Source organism: Melanostigma gelatinosum (genome assembly GCF_949748355.1).
Source record: "Melanostigma gelatinosum genome assembly, chromosome: 4".
Classification (NCBI taxonomy): domain Eukaryota; kingdom Metazoa; phylum Chordata; class Actinopteri; order Perciformes; family Zoarcidae; genus Melanostigma; species Melanostigma gelatinosum.
In genome coordinates this window covers 19,395,350-19,416,115 of record NC_136637.1, presented here as the reverse complement: position 1 = coordinate 19,416,115, position 20,766 = coordinate 19,395,350, and the positions used below count along the sequence as shown (strand labels likewise).

Sequence of the window (20,766 nt, the reverse complement as noted above, 5' to 3'; positions counted from 1 at the left end):
CGACGCTAGGCAAGACTCGACCAATGAGATAAGACTAGTCTCCCTCGGAGGACACGCCAAAGTTTTAGGAAGGCAAGCGTTGACCCACATTGGGATTGGATTTGTTTCTCTACAGGAGGTGGGGTGATTTTAACATATGCACTGGTCAATGATGTTAATCCCATCTGGAGCTTCTATTTGGATAAATTGTCACAGCGACCCAATTACGACAAGGGTTTGTTTGTTTTATAATTTTGTATTTCAAAGTGGATCGCTGAGTTTTTTTGCATGAATGACTTTGTTGACAAATTTGTTTTCATCAGTTCAGTGTGAAGTTAGATTTTTGTGCAAAAATGGAAGACATAAAGGCCTATTTGGGCACCAATAAGACGGCAGAGACGCCATTGGGAGAGCAAGAGCTCATCAAATGTGCTGCTGTAATGTCAGCTACAGGTAGGTAGGGACCGGTGTTGTCTTTTGGCCGGTCGTGCAGAATGTCCACGTCTACTGCAGACAAGAGTCTGGAACCTTGTGACGGTTAAAATGCTGTTCGGAGCAGTTCACTTAAATGACCTCACTCTGTAATGGTCCTACCGTCCGAATGGGGCTTTAGTGTGAATGGAAGCAGAGGAGAGCCAATGAGTTTCTAAACAACAACGCAAATGACTTTGGACGTTTTAATAAGAGACTTGTTGGTGAGGATGAAGTCACTGTCCGCTCATGTGTCTCGTCCCTCGTCCCTCCAGTCTTTAAAAGTGAGGGGCACTGCTGCTCCTGTCACCACCTTCCAAATGAAAACTCACATACACACGCTCGGGCCATGTGACCATGTCACCGCCGCTCCCAAAGGGAAACGCACTATAAACACCCTCACGGCACTGACTTCACATCTATAAACAAAAAAAAGAGTCTGTGATACAACACACGGTTAAAAGTTTATACTTTATTTGTTAAAATTCACACAACCTGATAAGAAAATGGTACCGTCAACACCCAGATTGATATGTAAAACAGATGTCTTATAGTAGTATAGATATAGAAAATAAAACTTTCAGGCCCTGAGTGGCGTAATTCAGAGGGAGGAGACACAGATACACCTGTCAGGACAAACCTGTAGCACAGGAATCACGGAGAAGTGCGTTTCACCTCCAGTGCTGCTCGTCTCCGTAGTCTCACAGCCGAGGCTTGATCTGCAGTTTTTTCTCTGTGAGGGGGAGGAAATGAAAAGAAGAGTCCTGTCAGAAATGAAATGACAAAAAGACGAGGCGTGCGTGTGTCCGAGTGCTCACTCATGTGTATCTGACTCGGATCGTCTGCGTGTTGAATCCTGCTTAAACCGCTGAGTGATGACATCCCAGCTGATGAGTAAATGAGGAAGAGAACAGGACAACGGCGATGGATGGTGGTGTCTGTACATGAAGTGTGCGTGTGTGTGTGTGTGTGAGGTCGCAGTCTGGCAGTGATACATTGCGTCAGAGCTAATTTATGCAAAGCGCAGAGGCGCTTCTTTGGCGGAGTCCCACATTTAATGAGGCTCTGGGCGGTGCAGTGCCTTACTGAAGGACCGGAGCGCCATGCGTAATACTTAAAAGAGCACAGAGCGACCGGACAGGGCGGACGGAGGGACGGTGAAATGACCACGTCAAATCAAAAGGAAACTCTCGAGGTTGAAAACACCGCATATTATTAGAACTGTGGGCTGTGTGGTCTGTGTTTGTGAGTGCAGAAGGTCAGAGGCCAAGATGACTCAGGTCAGGTCAGAGGTCCTGCTCCTCTCCAAGCAGAGGACACGAAAATAAACCATGAAAGAGAACAAGGATTACCTAAAAATAGAAAAGTAAGAGTGACCGAAAACATCCCTAACAGATTTGTATTTTGAAAATACTACATTTTGTCTTTGTAATGTATTAGAAAGCCGATTAGCTTTGGGGAATCCTGGGTATGTTTAGTCAGTCATGTTGAGAACGTGCACTATGTAACGGGAGCAGCGCAGAGGCAGAGCAACAATCTACCCGAATCTCAAAAACGACCTGCAGTTAAACTGTGTTTGATGATCCACGTCCAGCTTTCTCCACCAGAGGAGATGCTCTGTCGTCTCTCTCGGGACATTTTAAAAACCTCAGTTACTTAAGGACATTTCAATGAAGTCGTCAGTTGAGTATCAGGGGAAACAAAACAAGAAGATGATGAAATTAATTGTTAAAAATCTGTCAAAAGAGAGAGAAATCTGAATAAAGTGAAAGGGATAATTTGTTGCTTTGCAATGCCAGCCGGCATGCATGTGCGTGTGAGTGCGTGTCCAGTAACAGGGGCAGGTGGATGGCTGGGCCTGGTGGGAGGAGGGTGAAGGGGGAAGGCAGCCTCTCTCCTAATCCTCTATCTGTCACGTCTGTCAACAGAGCGCTCAGCTGTTCCTCCGTCCAGCCCCAAAAGCTAAATATTATTACCTCTGTCCTCTGAGCATTATTACTCCTCCCCTGAGCATCATCACACTCTGAGGGCCCGGCTCTGATCGTCATTATCTGTCTGCAGCTTCGACGAATCACCACTCCCCATTCTCATGAACCCGGGAATGATCCCTGTGGCTTTCATGACAAACACGATCCCTTCCACAAAAAACATCTCCGGACAATATGCCTGACAGTCAGCACTTTTACGCTCCGTATAAAAACGCAGTTGGTCCTCTTAAGGAACATTACATTTTTCTTGACAACCTAGATGTATTTTGTGCAATTTGTCCCCATAATTCCTATCGATTAAAACATTTTGCTTGCCAAACCTGGAGATGTGGAGTCCCACAAGGGATGGCAGAATTGGCAGCTGCCAGCTCATCAGACAAATCCCAAACTCACCAGATTATCTGAAGGCGTATTTGGAAGTGACGGTAGAATCGAATGCTTTCCTAATGTCAGTAATAATCCCCAATGGACAGAAAATAAATATGTGAACAACCGTGGTATATTCGGTTGGTTGAACTCGGAAGTCTGAAACATCTAATAGATGTTTACAGACTAAACGTTTGTAATCAGATAACTGTGACACTCTGTCTGGCTACCTTTAACCTGTGAGCTCTCGGCCGGCAGTGTTTCCGGTGCGTCCGCCTCCTCTGGCGAGCTGGAGAGGGAGATGAAGGACGGCAGCGCCAGAGGACCTTTGGTGGGAGTCCTTGGAGCTGCCTGAGAGCCCTGCGGCATGACGACAGACAGGCGGGGCCTTGAGGAGAGAAAGAAGAAACAATAAGTCGGAGGTAGAAGGATATTACAAGTGAAAGTGAAATGATTAAGCACAATCTTGCTTCCCTGACCTCTTAGCGGGCTCCTTGGTTCGGGCCCTCTTGGCCGGGGTGGTGGAGGTGTTGCTGGCGCTTCGTTTGGCCCGTTGGCGGTGCTGCAGCTTGCAGCGTGCACCTCGAGGGCAGGATCCCGCCTTGGAGAAGTCTGGACACACCAGAGTGTGTTTCTTCTTACACTGGTGGTCGGGGACAGGGGGAACACAGACACACAGGTTTTTACATGTAACGGCTAACACGGCGACATTTAGGAGTGGACGTCACAGGCTGCTGAGTGCTGGGAGGCCGTTTTACAGGACCAGGTAGAACCAACACAACAAAACAGTGTTCCCTCGTTATCACGGCTGTATCCAGATATAAACAAACAATAACAAGGATGGAGATTAGGGCATTTTACGTCCTTTAAAGTCACAGACGTAAACATGTTTAAACCTATATGGGATTGAGTCTATAATAGAAAATGTTCCATTTTTGATTCCCTCAAAGAGATGGGGGTTCTGTCTAGAGTAGCGCTCCAACCATCTCACCACACCAGTTAAGCATTTCAAAAGGGAGAAAATATCCTGATCACCGATATTTAGTTACGTTATTCCATCCACTCGAGGTCTAAGTTACTACTTTTAAGAGTCACACTCCCCCCCCCCCCCTCCCCCTCTCCGTTGACACGAAAGTTGAGCGTCATTCTGGGCAGCATTGTGCATGAGAGAGCCAGCTTTCGCATTCATGTTTGCAACTGAGGGCGTATGATAGCATAATACGGGTGGAAATTGGTAGCTTCATTCTCCACGAGATCCGATCCCTCCCACCTGCCAGAAAAGCTAATTATATTCACTCTGGGGTGCAGGCTGCAAGGATAGTTCGTGAGTGTGAGTGTGTGTGTGTGTGTGTGTGTGTAGGGACTGGAGAGCAGATTGGTTCAGAAATAGAGTGCGTATCTGTGTGTGTTTGTGCGCGGACGGGAAGAGGGCTCTTGAGATTGATTTTCCAAGAACACTATGGACCCTTGGTCAACTCTCTCTGGAGCGCGGTGGCCCTGACCCGCTGCCACCAAGAGCCCCTCTCGTCGCCCTCACACCCATGTTCCTGCACCCCTGGGTGCCAGGGGGGAGCTCGCCGTCAAATGTTTCTCTGGATCATCTTATAGGGCTGCGGTTGACGCAACGTTTCGCTCAACAAATCAGATGTGGTGCTGGTGTCGGTCACGGTTTTATATTTGGTGTCTGACATCACTCCCTGAACCGGTCAGCTCCACATGGGTCCGAGAAATACGCCAATATTCATCATTTATTGTTTTCATTGTGTTATATTGTTAATTGTATTGCAGGATTTTAGGGCTGCAACACATTTTTTTTTGCTTCTGTGACTCATCTCTCAATATCCTTTTTCCCCCACTTATTAGTTAGTGAAAGATGTCTGTCATAATATCCTCATGAGTACCTCTGAGCCTACTGCAATGCACGCGCAAACCTAGCACGTTTACGTCAGTGTTCAGAGCGTTGATTTGTAGAAATGTAGTTCTGATCCAGAGACAAGTGTGACGGGACAACAGGAGTTAACGAAGCTGAAGCACTTTCAGTGTGAAAAACAGAGAGTGTATGAGAAAAGTACTGTAAAAAGCTCAGGCCACTCCCTTCAGCGCTATACATCCTCATTTTCATAAGAAGACAGAGAGAGAGAGACAGAGAGCATGTCGGAAATGGGAGGAAAAAGCTAAAGTGGACAGAACATCTTTATCCCACACCAAGTTAACAATTTTCCACTTGATTTAAGGAATGCTGGGACGTCTCTGGGGCCTATTAGAGAGCTCTCTGCTGGGCCAAAACCAGGAGGAGTCAGCACATTTACCAAGAGACTGAGAGAATGAGCAAAAGAAGCAAGAAAGAAAGAGCGAGTGAGAGCGAGAGAGGGGGGGGGGGTGGAGGGTAGGAGATGGAAAAGACAGTAAAATATATAAAAGAGACATCATTTACCTCTTGGGCATTAAGCAGACACTCTCGTCGTGAAGCAACTCACAGTGAGTAGAACCGAACAATGCATGAGCTCAGAGTATTAACATAGAGAGGGTCATGTGAAGAAAAAGTTCACACTGTCGCTAGATGACATTAGACCGACATTAGCGCCGCATCAAAAAAAATTAAAAAAAAGCGGCCACCTCCTCATTCATTTCAATGAGACCTTGTGTCCTGTGTTGACCCAGTGAGGATGAACACCACAGATTGCTCCATTGAAAAGATGCAACATTGCCCGGCAACTTTTGCTGCAATGCAAAGCGACGTTATCAGGAAACGCACTATAAAAAGGCAAATCAAGCACGTGCAAGAAACAGGTTCCAGGTAGATGATGCAACATGAACGAGGAGATAAAGTAGTCCAGGTAGTGTAGCCCGTGTGTCTATTTAGTTATGCAGGGTTTCAGAGCACAGGAAGAAAAAAGTAAAGCTGAACTTAAACTCACGACAAAGAATGGAGCCAACACACTTTGTTTTGCATCTGCATGGCGGGAGTCGCTCTCAGTAGACACGTGCGTGTGCATTTAGACAACTATTTGTTTGAACTGTCTGGTCATAGGTTTGGAAAACGAATTGAGAATATATCTGTCTACGACACTGTAAAGTTGAGGAGATAAATAAAGACAAACTACTTTAAAAAGGGTGAAACCACGGATTCATCAGATAGCTCGCTATTATCCACTGACGCTGACGAGGTTTCAGGCTGAATCAGCCGAATGGCCATTGATAAGAGCCAATAAGAGACGACTATAGACAACCGCGCAAAAACTATGGATGACAGTGGGCCACAGATGGCTGACTGTTCGCCTATCGCGTCAGGAACCTGGGAGAGAATGGACGCGATACAGGAGCCACATTTGAGGTAATAAAAAAAACAAAAAAGGGGGAAATAATTAAAAACTGCTAAAAAACAGATTTTGGGAGAGTACAGAAACGAGAGGGACAATTAGGAAGGCAGAGACGGATCCTGCGAGGTGGAGGGTGAGTGTGAGACAAAGCCGGGAGGAGGATGGAGGCGAGGAGCAGACTTAACCCCTGAGCTGCTGGAGTGTCTGCCTGCCTGGCCCATAGTGCCATCCTCAGCAGTTTTCCCATCTATAATTACTGCCTGCTATCCATCATAGAGCCACCAGAGCCTCACAGCACCGTGCTCCATAAACACACACACAAACACACACTCACACACGGGGGAAAATCACAGACCTAAGCACTTCAGCTAATAGAATAAATATTAATATCCCTTTTGTTTTCTATATCCTCATTTCCCCATGCACGATTTAAATGAGGTCTGACAGTGTGAAAAAGCATCTGTTTCACACTCGATGCTGGAAAACAAGCAGAGAAAGGAGGAGAGAGGAAGAGCGGGGGAGACAAAGGGAGGTAAATATGCAAGAGGGGGAAGGGGGTGAGGTTTTTATTTTTGAGGTGGAGTGTTTGTGTGCGTGTGGGTGAGTGTGTGTGTGTGTGTGGGTGGGTGGGTTGGGGTGAGTGGGGGGGGGGGGGTCGCAATGTGTCACTCAGACACTACAGTTATGCCATTATGGACCACCACCCTCTGCAGCTGTTGCTGCCTGTGTCACTGTGTGTGTGTGTGTGTGTGTGTGCGCGTGTGCAGGGAAGATTGGTTACCAAACTACTTGTTTACCTAAATCCCCAGTTTAACTTCAGCAGAACTGTATTCATGTTGTACAATATAATTATACGTTCAAATGAACAACCCAGCTTAGACAAAGACCTTTACGGTCAAGTGAGGCGTCAACGCAGCGCTCAGTTAAAATCGAACGAGATCAAACCAAGGAACGCGGTTACTCGAGCCGAGACTGTGACATCCATTGTTTTAATCATTCCTCTCCAGACAGATCACCATTTATCTGAGAGGGTCAACACGCATCAGCTGACCAGTGTCCATGACCCCCGGTCTGACCCGGGCTGAACACTGGGCAGATGCTGCCTGGCTTTGGTGAACAGGTGACTGTACTTGGGCCGGACTGTCTCCTCGGAAAGAGAGAGCGAGAAGGACAACGTGACCACAGGCGAGGACGAGACAGAGAGAAGTGAAAGTGAAACATTTTGAACTTTTGTGTAAACTCTTGTGTTGACGTTGTTTTCTACGGCTGGATAAAAAGAGTGCTGATACAGTGTGGTCATAATGAGCGAGTTTGTGTGGTACCTTCTCTCCTTCAGGACAGTAGCCTTTGACAAAGTCCTCACACACTTCAGCTTTGCGGGACACGTAGACGTGACTGTAGGGACAGTCGCTGTTGTTACAGATTCCCTTCAGGAAGTAGGAACACACCGGCATCTAGAGAGAGAGACACCCACACACATATGGCAGCCATCTGAAACAGGGATATTGTTCATAGCACTTGACAAAGACGGGGTAAAAACTACATTTTCAATGGGTTGAAGCTGCCCAAAACGTCGGGCAGCTTCCGATAGCAAAAAAAAAAAAAAAAAAAAAAAAAAAAAATAGTCTGCTGGTTAAAACGGCAACCTCAAAATATTGTGCAGAAACGGTGAACTGGGTTTAGGTCGTAGAGACGATGACACCGATGCATCACTTAAAAACATGTATTTTCTACTTTATTTCTGTCCTCCATCAAGATAGTCTCCCCATGAGTAGACCAATAAATAAGATGACAGAAGAGTTTGTTAACAGACATGCGGTTCTAAACCCACTGTCATGTACAGTTCAGATTGTCCCGTGTGCCGAGCAATCCGTCACACCGAGCAGTTAAATGACCTTAATTGCAGTTGACAGCGGCAGAGTGAGAGTCAATGTGCGTTTTGACAGCATGTGTGTGTGATCTACTGTTTGGTGTGTGTGTGTGCTTGGTGGATGCCGGTCTAAATATACTTCTGAGGGGGTTCTGTGAAGAAAGAAGGGGGGAGGCGGAGGGTGAGAGTGACTCCACCTTGTCGGGATGGGATCAGTTTGATCTAATTAACTGCTAGAGAAATATTTATCCAGGCTGCAGCTCGTCCAGCGCTCATGATGTGTTTATGTGCCCTGGATGTCTGCACAGACCGGGCCAGTGGTGGAGGGACAGGGGAGAAGGGGAGGGGGGGGGGGTCAACCCTGCATACAGTCCTGTTTAAGGGGTCCACGTGAAATAAGAGCGGGAGTATCCTGTGGAGGGATGGGCCAAAGGTTTGGGGGTGAGGGGGGACTGTTGGAGAGGTGGCATTACAAACAGACAGCTGGGCTCTCAGCACTTACAGGCAGCAGGGTGACAACCAACACAGGTGCAGGGCATTGTGTGTGTGTGTGTGTGTGTGTGTGTGTGTGAGAGAGAGACGGAGCACCTGGTGTAGGGTTGTCTTAAGGGAAAGAAAGGAGAAAAACTAGAGCAGCTTTCCCTTTTTGAATAGTTACACTTTACCTTAAACGGTCAAGAATACTCACTAAAACACACAATGTGATACGAGTTAAAACAACTCATACATCCAAATGATCAATTTCAATTTTGGGGGCAAATACGCTACATGCAGGACCAATTCCTTTGAACCTGAAAATTGTTTTATACACCAGTTCATAACTGTTTAATTAAGATTAATTCATTACCAACAAATAAATAGTTTTTGAATACACAAAACGTGCGTGGTTCATTCAACTAGATGACTTCAGATGTACTGTTACATGCATTTGTCACAATGTGATTCGTTGATACTGAAAAAATATACATCTGTATTATTATTTTTAGGACTTCAACTAACAAATACTTTAATTATTCTTTAATGTGACAACTTTCTAGTCATCCTAGTCGTTTGAAGGGTGAAGCAAGCACTCAACATGTATTCAATTATCAAAATTGTTGTCCATTGCCTAAATATTACCATAATAATATAAACTAGTCCGAGACTGACTGAGTTGCTTTGAGCAGGATAAAGTGTGTAACCACTACTGAGGTGAGGATCTTGTTCCATGTTGCTGTGTGTGTAAACCAGAGGAAGACGCCTGTGCTTAACACACACATTTGATGCTTTTTTTTTTTTTTTTTTTTTTACACGCATGCACGCACGCGGAAGGAGGTGATGAGGAAGGAGAAAGCAACACACACACAGATTCATCCTGCTGGTCTGTAGATCGAACAGGCGACCCTCAGTCACAAACTAACCTTTAGGCTGCTCGCCGACCCATAAGCCCCTCCCTGAACCCCCCAATCGGGTTAAGACTTCCTCACTCCTTCATGCGTCATGGAAAAAGGAGCCGTGCCCAGAACGCAAATATGATCCACGATGACTGTACCCAATAGCGTGTCATCTTATACCTACACACTGCACCCAACCCCGGCCTTTGCAATGAAAACCCATACAACAGTGTGTTGTCGAACGCCCGTTACCTTCTCCTTGGCCACCTTATGGGAGAATGGGCAGGTCCCGTCCGCCTGGTGGCACGTCCCTCGCAGAAACCTGCACAACGTAAAGCGAGTCAGATGCAGATAGAAATGAAAAGTGGGAGGAGCTGCTGGTTCAGGAAGTGTTTAGCACTCACTAAATACCACTACAGGTGCTGATCAGAGCTAAACCCAGCTCAAACACTTTGTTGTTGCAATTTATTCAAAAATGTGTAACTTGTGTAACTTTCAGTCCCTGAACCCATGTTGGAAGAACATCCGTCCTTACAGAGGACCAAAGCACACGATGGCGTGTTTGCCGTATGCTACCTGGTGCAGACGGCAACCTTGTCCGGGTCGTGGATGTAGGGACAGCTGGTGCCGCGGTTACACTTGCCGAAGCGGTTGTAGTACATGCAGTACTGCTTCTGCTGCTTCTTCTGATGAGCGTGTCGGATTATGGCAAGGCTGCGCTGGACTGCGCGGCTGGTTTCAGAAAGCACAGACAAACGTGTCAATAACAAGCAGCTCGCGGTTACTAAAGAGGACAAATTGGAACAGGGTTGACGTTTCCACCCTCACCCCTGTGAGGAGCTTGGGGTGAATGCATCTACCATGTGCTCATTATATTTCTAAATGATACCTTCTGGGTTTACAGCCCTCGGGTTGAGAGTGACGAAAGGCAGTTCATGTTGGGAGAGGGGGATCAAATGCAAAAGTCTTGGCCGGATTGGATGTCTTGGTGGTGCTGCCGTATGAAGAGAGCCAGCAGGACGGCCCACGTATAAGTGTAAGAGTAAGTCAAAAGTTGTCGGATTTGCACGCAGCAATGTCTGCACCGCTTGCGCTCGAGTGCCTCCGATGAGAACAGATGGAACAGGTTGGCGGTGTGAAGAGCTTACCTGGCTAGATGACGAGGGCTGAAGGGCCGGTTGAAAGCAGGACTCAAGGGCGAGACCGGTGAGGCGCTGGAAGGCCTTCCTAAATGAGGAGAATGAGGACATGTGAGCAATGTTAATTGAAATGTGATCCTGTGTTCCGTTTCCTTTTAATCAAGCATATAATCTCCACGGTAAATCAGCAAAAAGGGTGGAGTGTTGAACTCCGAATCCATTATTTGGGTCCGTCGTTTTTTTTGTCCCGTGGCTGCAACAAAATGTTTCTTTTTCTTCTTATTGTTATTTTACAAAATATGAAAATTCTCTCCGATACTGGCGGCCCCTACTCACTACTATACCTCATCTAGATGTCCAGATCCACCCAGCTGAGTTGTACAAACATATTTCGGTTTTCACAACTGCCATTTTGCTCTATGAGAGCACACATACAGAACCAAGCATTTGTGCTCAACTAACACTGAAATGCAGCCTGATTGATAAAGACTTATATATATATATATATTCATCATTTAAATACAATGTATTCATCTTGCATGTCCAGATGGTGTTATCTTACAAAAGGCGTACCTTAAATACAACATTGTAAAATGAACACCATTGTAACTATTCCCATATGACAGAAGTGAAGCTGTGCCCGAGTGTGTGTTTGTGCAGCCAGATGCAATAACAACCTGATATGTGCCTGGTTATTTATACGGTGGTGGTTTGACGCATTGGTGCCAAAGCCAAACGTGACGTCCAGCTCTGTCTGAGAACATCATAAACACTGTGTACCCATTGCACTCCACACACACACACACACACAGGAGGGAAAGGAGTGTGTGTGGAGGGTTGTGAAGGCTGAAGTTACAGATGGCAGTTGATCTTATTCCTCTAATTTTGGAACCTTTTTTTTGGCTCTCATCTGATGTGATTCAAGCAGAGCAGAATTACAGGCTGGTGGCTGAAGACCAAATGTGAATCTCTATGGTGGGAGGAAGATGTTGGGAGGACACTGGATGTGTGTTTCTGGGGGGGGATGCAGGAATGTGAGCGTTGGGATGCCGGTCACGAGTTCGACAGAATGGAGCTCTTCAATTTCACCTGCAGGTGTAGTTGCTACAGAAGTGTGAAGGAGGCTGAGGCGGATCCGGGCTTTAATCTGCACCGTCCAGTTCTCCAGACCCTCCCCCTACTCTGCTCTGACAGATGACAACTTTATTATTTCAGATGGCAAATCCAGCCAGCTCCTGTAAGTCTATTAGAGAGCATGTGGGCAGAGCTGCAGCCACAAATATGAATAAACACTCCTTTATCACCTCGGGGGGTGGGGGGTGCGCGCACACACGCGCCACAATTGGCGCGTTTGTGGAATTGCCACAAACCAACCGTGGGGTCACACGAATTCTGTATGTCGTCAGCGTGTTGCCAGAGACCGTGACGGGCAGAGTACCTGTTCGGTTGATCGACATGCTGGACGCCACGGTGCGGGACAGCTTATTGGCCGACACCCGGTACAGGGAACCACGGATCCAGCACATGCTGCTTCCTCTCCAGTGCGGGGTGGACGACGGGTGTCTGTCGTGGGGAGATCGCATACGGCTCTGGAGGAAACTCCTGCGAGGAAGAGGGACAGAAGAAGAAGAGGATGGAGAGCAATAATGGATAGGAATACGTGTGGAAATTACCAATAAGTTATATATTCACTTAAAAGGATCATTTCAATGATTACAACTTGTTGGAATTACCCTTTAAACTCAGTTTACAAACTGTGTGAAATTTTCAGTCATGCCATTCTCTGAGGCGGGACGATACGATCTGCTCATCCCTCCCTCAGTTCCATCCCTCTTTTCTCCGTCTTCTCCCTCAAGCCCTTTCACTTAATCTCCCCTCCTCACTTTATGTTTCCAATCCTCCGGTCTCCCCTCCCTCCCTCTCTCTCCCTCCCATGTCACAGCACTCTGTTAAATTGCTCCTCTAATGGAAAGGACGGCAGTGTGGAAATGGAGAGAATTGAAAAGAAGAGAGGAGGAAATCAATGAGATAATAGGCAGGGCAGGGGGCCAGAGCAGCGAGGTTGGCCCCTACACTGGAGCGAAGAGACCACACACACACACACAGTATCACAACACACTCATTCCACAGTATGTACAGTACACACAATCACAGGCCTCTACACACACACACACACCATTCAGAAGCACTTGTGTGTGTGTGTGTGTGTGTGTGTGTGTGTGTGTGTGTGTGTGTAGGAGGGGCTGTGCGTGTGAGCCTGCAGTGTGTACGGGGGCTGCTGGGTGGTGTTGAGGCGGTGCAGGGGTTATGGCGATAAATTGCGCTGTCCTGTCACTTCTATTTGGGGCGCATTGGGGCTGGTGTGCAGGGTGCCGCTGGAGGTAATTTGCTGCCGTATTTCAGATGGGCTGGAAATGGGTTTAGAGCGAGAGTTCATGCCTCCCATTACAGAGAAGAGAGAGGGTTACCCCGAATGCACGCAGCGCACCAAACAACTGACACGGACGCTTAACACGCTGCGGCCCGGCGGGGAGCTGCTGCACCGCTCTGAATAAGAAAAGACAGAAAAAAGAAAAGAAAACGGTGGAAATATCAGCAGTCAACTGCGTTGTTCACGTACACGGTCTACCTGACTGCGCACCATAACTCAGCCGCACAGACACTCAGTTTCACTGATGCAAGATCAGTGGCTGCCCTACACAGGGCAACTGCAGCCAGGGGAGCTGTAATGGAGGCTAATGCCGGAGCGCTGACTGCCACCCAGGGAGGCTTAAACAAGGACCAGGCGGCCTGGGGAGCCACAGTGGAGGTTAATGGGGATATGACATGAACAGTTAACACAGACGGTAGTTAACCCTGACACAGGGACGCAGTCAGGGGGGGGGGGGGGGGGGGGGGGGGGGGTTTGGGGCGTTGAGAACCAGTTTGAGAATTAGAACCAGTTCCTCAATTCAGACTCCATAGAAATCGTTCTATCTCATCGGTTCCTAAACAAATTCACATTGGTGCTCTCTCTGGACTGGACGATAGATTTTGTCTTGTCCCGCCACTTTGGCAAGATAAGTAAGAGCATGGACCGCAGGTGATCGCCAACACCCGTTTACTGTCAGCGCCGCTACAGTCTCTCTCTCTCTCTCTCTCTCTCTCTCGCACACACACACACACACACACACACACACACACACACACACACACACACACACACACACACACACACACACACACACACACACACACACACACACACACACACCCCCCTTAAAGCAGCTAAACTACCCTGAGGTCATCATTTCAACCCAGCTTTCCTCGACGACGTGATGAATGCTCTGAATGAAATGAATTTACCGGTTCCATAAACTGTGTCGAGTGAACTGTGAATCAGAACTGTGTAGAAGTTGTTGTTTTTTTTCCTTGTGAAATAAGCGTGTGCAAGATTTTGATCCCGCCGCTCAAAGAATCCGAATCGAGAGTCGTTAGGAATTTTGTGCACAAATGAAGTCCTGAGACTTCCGTGCACAGCCACGTGACGGAGTTTCACCCTCGGGCCGAAACACCATTAGCGAAAACCGCCTCTGTAGGAGCAGATTACCTCTGCAATAAAATAATCTGCCTGTAATGAGAGGGGGGGGGGGGGGGGGGGGGGGGGGGGAAGCAACACACAATCAAAACATCAGAAACGTAATAACCTCATTTAAGACATATATATATATATCAGGTGTTTTCATTCTCTCCTTGCAACGCTCCCAGGGACGCCCTTGACCTCCAGAAGGGTATCTGTTATCAGAGACGCTCCAGGCACATCTGATGCACAAATCCCCCACAAGCCGGACCACCATTTCTATATTGACTTTGGATAAAAGAACGACACAGTATGTGTCACTCATGGTGACGAGCCCATGTGGACGTATCCCTCTTTAGACTCTTTCAGCTCTTTTTGGTTTGAGGTACATTTACTGTATGCTTCAGTCTCAGTATACTTAAAGAAGCTCCATGTTCATGATCAGTCAATCCAAAAGGCTTTTGGTTTCTTATATAGCCATTTGGTCTGTTAAATGGCAATGAAATGTAGCCAAAACCCAAGGTTACGTCTTCAAAATGTCTTATTTTGTCCGACCAAAAGGTCAAATATCCCAAAGATATTCAAATTACAGTGAAACATGAAAGAGAGGACAAGACCACCACATTAGAGAAGCTGGAACGAGAGAACGATTGGCATTTTTGCTCGACGAATAACTTGAGCGACAAATCAGTAAAACCTTCGGTCAATCCATTAATCCGCTAAAAGTACATTATGTGTGCTTTCCCTCCATGTCGTCGTGTTGTAAAAACATAAAGACAATGACTGGAGGTCGCAGGAAAAGAACATTAACTCTCCAAAAATAAAAAAGGTAAAATATGTTGAGACAAGGACGAAATGAAGGAGGGGGCAAGGGCATGCAGAAACTCCCCTGTGACTGGTCTGCATGCTCATGCGAGTGTGTGCGTGTACGTGCACTGCTCTGACCATGCGACGCACAGATAAAAAGGAGAGCGCGATTCAGCACTACCGGCGCCCGTTGATGAATGATCCGACTTTTGTTTTAGTGACAGGGAAGAATTTGGAGGGTCGCGCGACTGCTCCGAATAATGCTGCCCTCGTCTATTTGTCTGCAACCCAAGCATTAGTAAGCTCATATTGGGGAAACAGTTACCCTTGAAACAGAGCACAGCAAAAACAGTCATCTGGCTAATTCCAAACGGCGAGGGACTGCCGCTCGTCTTCAGGCACTTAACGGAGAAACCAAAGCGGTGTCATTACGCATCACGCTCCCATCAAATCAAACTTAGAAAGGGAGCCGGCTGGAAGTGTGCAGAATGCTCTTTTTTCAAACATCACTAAGAAGCAACGCAGTACGCAGTGTGAGGAGGATCACAACACACGGCTGTAGGTGACTGGTAGATGACGAATGTGATAAGTAATGAGCAAATGAATGAATTGGGGGTTATAAAAAGGGGATGAATGAAGGAGTGAATGCGGGGAAAAGCAGGAGAGGAGTGAAGAAGGGGGAGCGCTGCTTGACTTTATTGCCCAGTCTCTTACATCCTGTGCTGATCGATACCGAAGCACTAAAGGAGATGAGCGCGTGGACAGAGAGAGAGAGTGTGAGCGTGTGTGTGTGTGTGTTCAGATGTATATGCTCAAAGGTAGTATACTTATTTGGGGGTGGAGGGTCCCGCTTACGTTTGGGGGCTTTAACGTTTACGTTAGAAGTAAGTTAGACAGAGATGAATGCAAGTACCATATAGAAGCCAAGAAATGAGGATTACCAATGAGATCAGGCAAACGTGATGTGTAGGATGTGATTATATCCTATTCGATAGGACAGAAAACAAAAAACAAAGAACAGCAACAAAGCAAACGCATGTCTATGGAACACTTAGAGAAGGGACAGCGGAGAGAAAAACAGGGAGGATGTGAGAGCGATGAAGAGGGGGGTGGGCTGTAATTTATCCCCGAGTGTGCGTGCTTTACGGCTTTCTTAATTCAACTCCTGCTACTATTAATGGAGTTAATGTTGAGATTATATCTATTTTCTGGTAGCAGGGGGGTTGAAATACCGCTGCCGATTCCCTCGCTCCTTCAAGCCGCCGCCCGGCACTAAATCACCCGCCACGCTCGTTATGGCTGAAAACAGGTAAGAGAGCGGCATGCTGGGAGGGGAAGCCTCTCTCTCTCTCTCTCTCTCTCTCTCTCTCACGGGGAGCGGGAAAGGCCTGCGACCGGCTGGTCGGGAGGGTAAGTGTGGTGTGAAAATGTATCACTGGTTTTATTTTCCTCTTCAAATGTTTGATCGATATGATCTACGTCTTTAACTCCATGCTCTTAAATGTTCCTCCGGTTCATTTTCTCGTGTGCAGCAGTTTGAATCGTCTCTGTGTTCCAAAAGGTGCAAAACACGACTCAGACCGATGCTGATAGCAGACAAACAGACAGGCGTTCATATCAATTGCTGATGTTTAATTACAAACTTATACATCATCTGATGGAACAGTTCATATTTTTTTATTTATTTATATATATATATATATATATAAATAAATGAATAAATAAATGAATAAATAAATAAAATATTCGAATTTAAATCATAAAAATGCGATTAAAAAAAAATATGCAAGGCCCTGAGTGAGCACAGCGTTAGGAGCTGAGAACATATGAGGACAGGGATCAGTGGGTCTGATAGGCCAAAGATGAAGAGCAGCACTCAGCAGTTAAGAGCAGAGAATATGAGCTCATGCTCCACTCAATGGCTTCAAACTGATAAAAGTGGAGGGTCTTTGGAGTTAAACAGATAGATAAGCATGAGAAAGGAGTGCACGGGAGGCGTGTGTGTGTGTGTGTGTGTCGGGGAAGGGGTAATCCACTATCCCTGGGGACCCGACCTGCCTCCCTATCTCTTCCCTCACTTCTTACACACTTGGTGATATTTCACAAGATGTCACAGGGCTCAAATTGAAAATCCCTTGATGAATCAATATTTACTGCAGCAGCTAAATGAATAGTAATAAGTCACCAGAGGCTGAGTCCAGGGCCCTCTGTCTCACCAAATCTGGATTACACAAATGAGCCGACACACACACACACACACACGCAAATAAGCACATAAAATGCTTTTATAATAAGGAGCTAGGCAAACATATCTAAACTTAAGACAACTTCAAGAGAAGGTTCACTCTTATTAAAGACATACATTTGTATTTGCTCAGGTTTTGTGATGTCCGACTTTCAGACGTTTGTGTGGAATTTAGTTTGTTGCGCTCACAACAGGGCTGAGAAGCTTTTTATATTCAATCTTAACCCGAACCTAGAATGGGGCATGAGTAGGAACTCGTGCTACTTTCAACCCCGTGTGTGTGTAACAGGCTCGTCATACCACAGTCACTTTCCAGGAAGAGCATCCTGTTAATTCTCTACACATTAACAGATCATCAAAGCCAACCGCAACAACCTGCTCACAGCTTTCACAACCAACTTCAGTTAATGTACTCCAGACTGTTATTTACAGACTGCTGCTGAAATTATTTGTCAATTTATTGATAGTTGATTACAAATTAATATATGTGTGTGTGTGTGTATATATATATATATATATATATATATATATATATATATATATATATATATATATATATATATATATATATGTATATATGTATGTATGTATATATATATATATATATATATATATATATGTATATATGTATGTATGTATGTATGTATACACACACACACAAAATGTTTTCTGGTTCCAGCTTCTCGAATGTGGATTTGCTGCCGTTTTCTCTTTTATATCATCGTAATATGAACTTCTTTGGATTTTTGACGATTTGTCAGATAAAACAAATAATGACACTTTGCGCTTTTGGATATTGTGATGGGCATTTCCCTATATTATGACATAACTACATGAACAAAAAACAATGAACCAACAATGACAAATAATCATTCGATGCACTCCTATTTCGGGTACTTTATTCACTGTGAAATCGAGAGCCAGCGGTGGATTAAAGCACGGGTGAGAATGATTGAAACAGAGGAGGTGAAAGTTAGAAAAATGAAGAGAGGGAGGATGAGAGTTGTAACGGCGTTAAGAAGCACCCACCCTTCCTCCCCACATCTGTCCTGGGTAACACACTTTCCCTGCTGGTGTAAATTAATGTGGGGAGCACGCTGGTGTAAATGGTTTATTCTCTGGGTTATCTACTGTGTAAAAATGAGCGCCATAAATTCCCGACCTCTTCCACTCATGCTGCACATGACAGTGACATTAAAGACAAGGCGCTGCTCTGCCCTGAGGGACATTAGCCATTGAGACACATTAAACCCAGACCTGCAGGAGGCGGGTGGTGTGTGTGTGTGTGTGTGTGTTTGTTTGTCTCTGTTAATGTGGATTACCTGGCAGACTGGATCCTCTTTGCTCTCCAGGAGAGGGCGGGGTTGTAGTGGAGGGCGTGTGCGGTGCTGGAGCCCGGCTGGGTCACCATCTTGTAGCGTGTCCTGAACACCCGCGGAGAGGCGGGGCTACGGTGGGGGGAGGAGGAGGAGGCGGGACCTGAGGACAGTATGAACGTCTGCAGGTTAAAATCCGATCACATGCAGAAACAGAGGCGAGAGCTAAACGTGCAGTCGGTAAGGGAACAAACGCGCATAACACGCATCATTGTGAGTGCATAAAACTGTGCAGACACACAGTTTGTCTGAGGACTCTGGCAGGTGTGCTCTTTAATAAGCGTCGCATATAAAAATGAGAGGGAATAACAAAGGCAGAATTTGTATGAGCCTAATAAATCACATCCTCCGTCTCTTCCCTCGCTGCCTTCATCCCTCCTGCCTGCCCCCCCCCCCTCACTTTAAGTCTCATTCGTTATACCACTTTACAGATCCATCAGAGAAGAAGCGCAAGAGTAGAGAGCGGAAAATAAGAAAAAAAAAAAAGTGTTTTTATTTATTTATTTCTTCGGCCGTGTATCCATCATGTTGTTTTATGAGGGCCTATTCCTGCTGACGTACCGGCTCAGAGAATATAATTTGCATCGCGGGCTGTCTAGGCCAGCCCAAAGACCACACGGGCCGAGAGCCTCTGTACCGAGGTCAGAAATGTAGGATTGTCGTGAATAATTGCAGATGTTTCTATCAAACACAAAAATGAGGTTGAAAGCTCAAACCAAGTCAATTTAGCCGAGCGAAGCCATTCACACTTTTTGATTCAACCTATCAGAATTTGCCACAACCAATATTCCTGACAGCTCCTGTGAAATCACGATGGGGTCAAAGACTCAAAACAGATCTCCGTATCTGTTCAGCTTTTCCTATTGTGCTGAAATCATGAAATAAATTCATTTCTAAGAAGTCTTTAAGTCTTTCTATCAAATCAGTGTTACCTGCTGATCACAACCGGCTGTTGCTGCTGTTTCTGTTGCTCCCAGATGGCAGCAGTATACTTGGGTGTGTACAATATGATTATTACAGACAGACACAGTGGCCAAACACTGTGCAATATACTGCACTTACCAAGCTTTCACAGTCACAGATTAAAAGCTTTGTGGATAATTACAGTAGTTGTAAAAAAAAAAAAAAAAAGAAGCCTTGAATAAATCAATTCGCCACAAGCTGCACGTTGCTTCGTGAACAAGGTAAAAACCTTCCACCACTACAGGCTGAAAAGCAAGATTTAATGCAACACGAATCAATTGTTCACCGAATTCATTTACATTATTCCACCCCCCCCCCCCCCCCCCTCCCTAAAAAAACCCCTCTTGCATGTCATTATCTGCAGTATGTCTTCCCCCTCTACCAATCATTCACTGTGGTGGTCAGTGACAGCACTCTGTCTTCCTAATGAGTAGAGAAGAGACAGAGTGAAGAGAGGTGTGAAAGAGGGATAAAGAATGAGTTTATGCACTCGACGAGGAGCTCATTTGCCGTCACCTCTTTCACAAGTCTTTAATTGCCAATTGCCAAGATTGTTGCCATTTTAATTAGCATCCAATAACAAACCGTGACCACGAGGGTCGCGGTGACAAACAATAAAATGATTCGATTTCCACTTCTACACATGCCGCCTTCTCTCTCCATCCCCCCACCCCCCCTCCACACACACACACACACACACACACACACTCCTCCTCCCCCCCAGGCGCTGCTTTCATTTGTCAGCCGGGATGCAGCTCTGGATCAGCTGGAGAATTCATCTCAGACAAACATTTACTGTTGAACAAATCACTGCGAGCTGGGGGGGGGGGGGGGGGCTGCAGAAACACTGACTGCATGTTTGGGACACACACATACACAGAAACACACACACACTGTGCCTTGTATGTACAATCAGGAACAAACCTCGAGGTTATCGAAACCGATTTGGACGAGAACACAACGGCGAATGGTCAACTGACGCACCAGACGTATTTTAAACATCCCTCGCAGTTTACAGGACGTTATCCCGGTTCAACTTTGACCCGTCACACTTGTTATTGTGCACTTACAGATTTCCTGTGTGATGAGAGGTTATTAGCAACTAAGGATGCTAATTTAGACTTTTATTTTTTCTTTTTCCGACCGACAGCCGACCCTTCGGTTAACAGGTCATTAACTGACAAGATTAGTGCTTTGTATGCGGGGGGGGGGGGGGGGGGGGGGGGGGCTGTGGTTGAAGTGGTGAACAACAAGCAGCTCAGCTGCAACGATAACCGATGCACAAACAGGTTGAATCCATCAGCAGCTGC

At 46.2% G+C, this 20,766-nt stretch overlaps 1 protein-coding gene across 1 annotated transcript in view; it reads right to left on the bottom strand.

The window, feature by feature from the left end:
* Positions 1-902: 902 nt before the first annotated feature.
* The window catches only part of zc3h3 (zinc finger CCCH-type containing 3), a 40,667-nt gene continuing 20,803 nt past the window's right edge, over positions 903-20,766 (bottom strand). The window contains exons 4-12 of the mRNA XM_079267555.1: positions 18,440-18,596; positions 11,945-12,108; positions 10,516-10,594; positions 9,944-10,099; positions 9,620-9,689; positions 7,447-7,578; positions 3,284-3,447; positions 3,035-3,192; positions 903-1,183 (exon numbers count right to left, since the gene is read on the bottom strand). Of these exons, the coding sequence (XP_079123681.1) occupies positions 1,152-1,183; positions 3,035-3,192; positions 3,284-3,447; positions 7,447-7,578; positions 9,620-9,689; positions 9,944-10,099; positions 10,516-10,594; positions 11,945-12,108; positions 18,440-18,596 (1,112 nt within the window). The 3' untranslated portion in view covers positions 903-1,151. The remainder of the gene's footprint in view (positions 1,184-3,034; positions 3,193-3,283; positions 3,448-7,446; positions 7,579-9,619; positions 9,690-9,943; positions 10,100-10,515; positions 10,595-11,944; positions 12,109-18,439; positions 18,597-20,766) is intronic.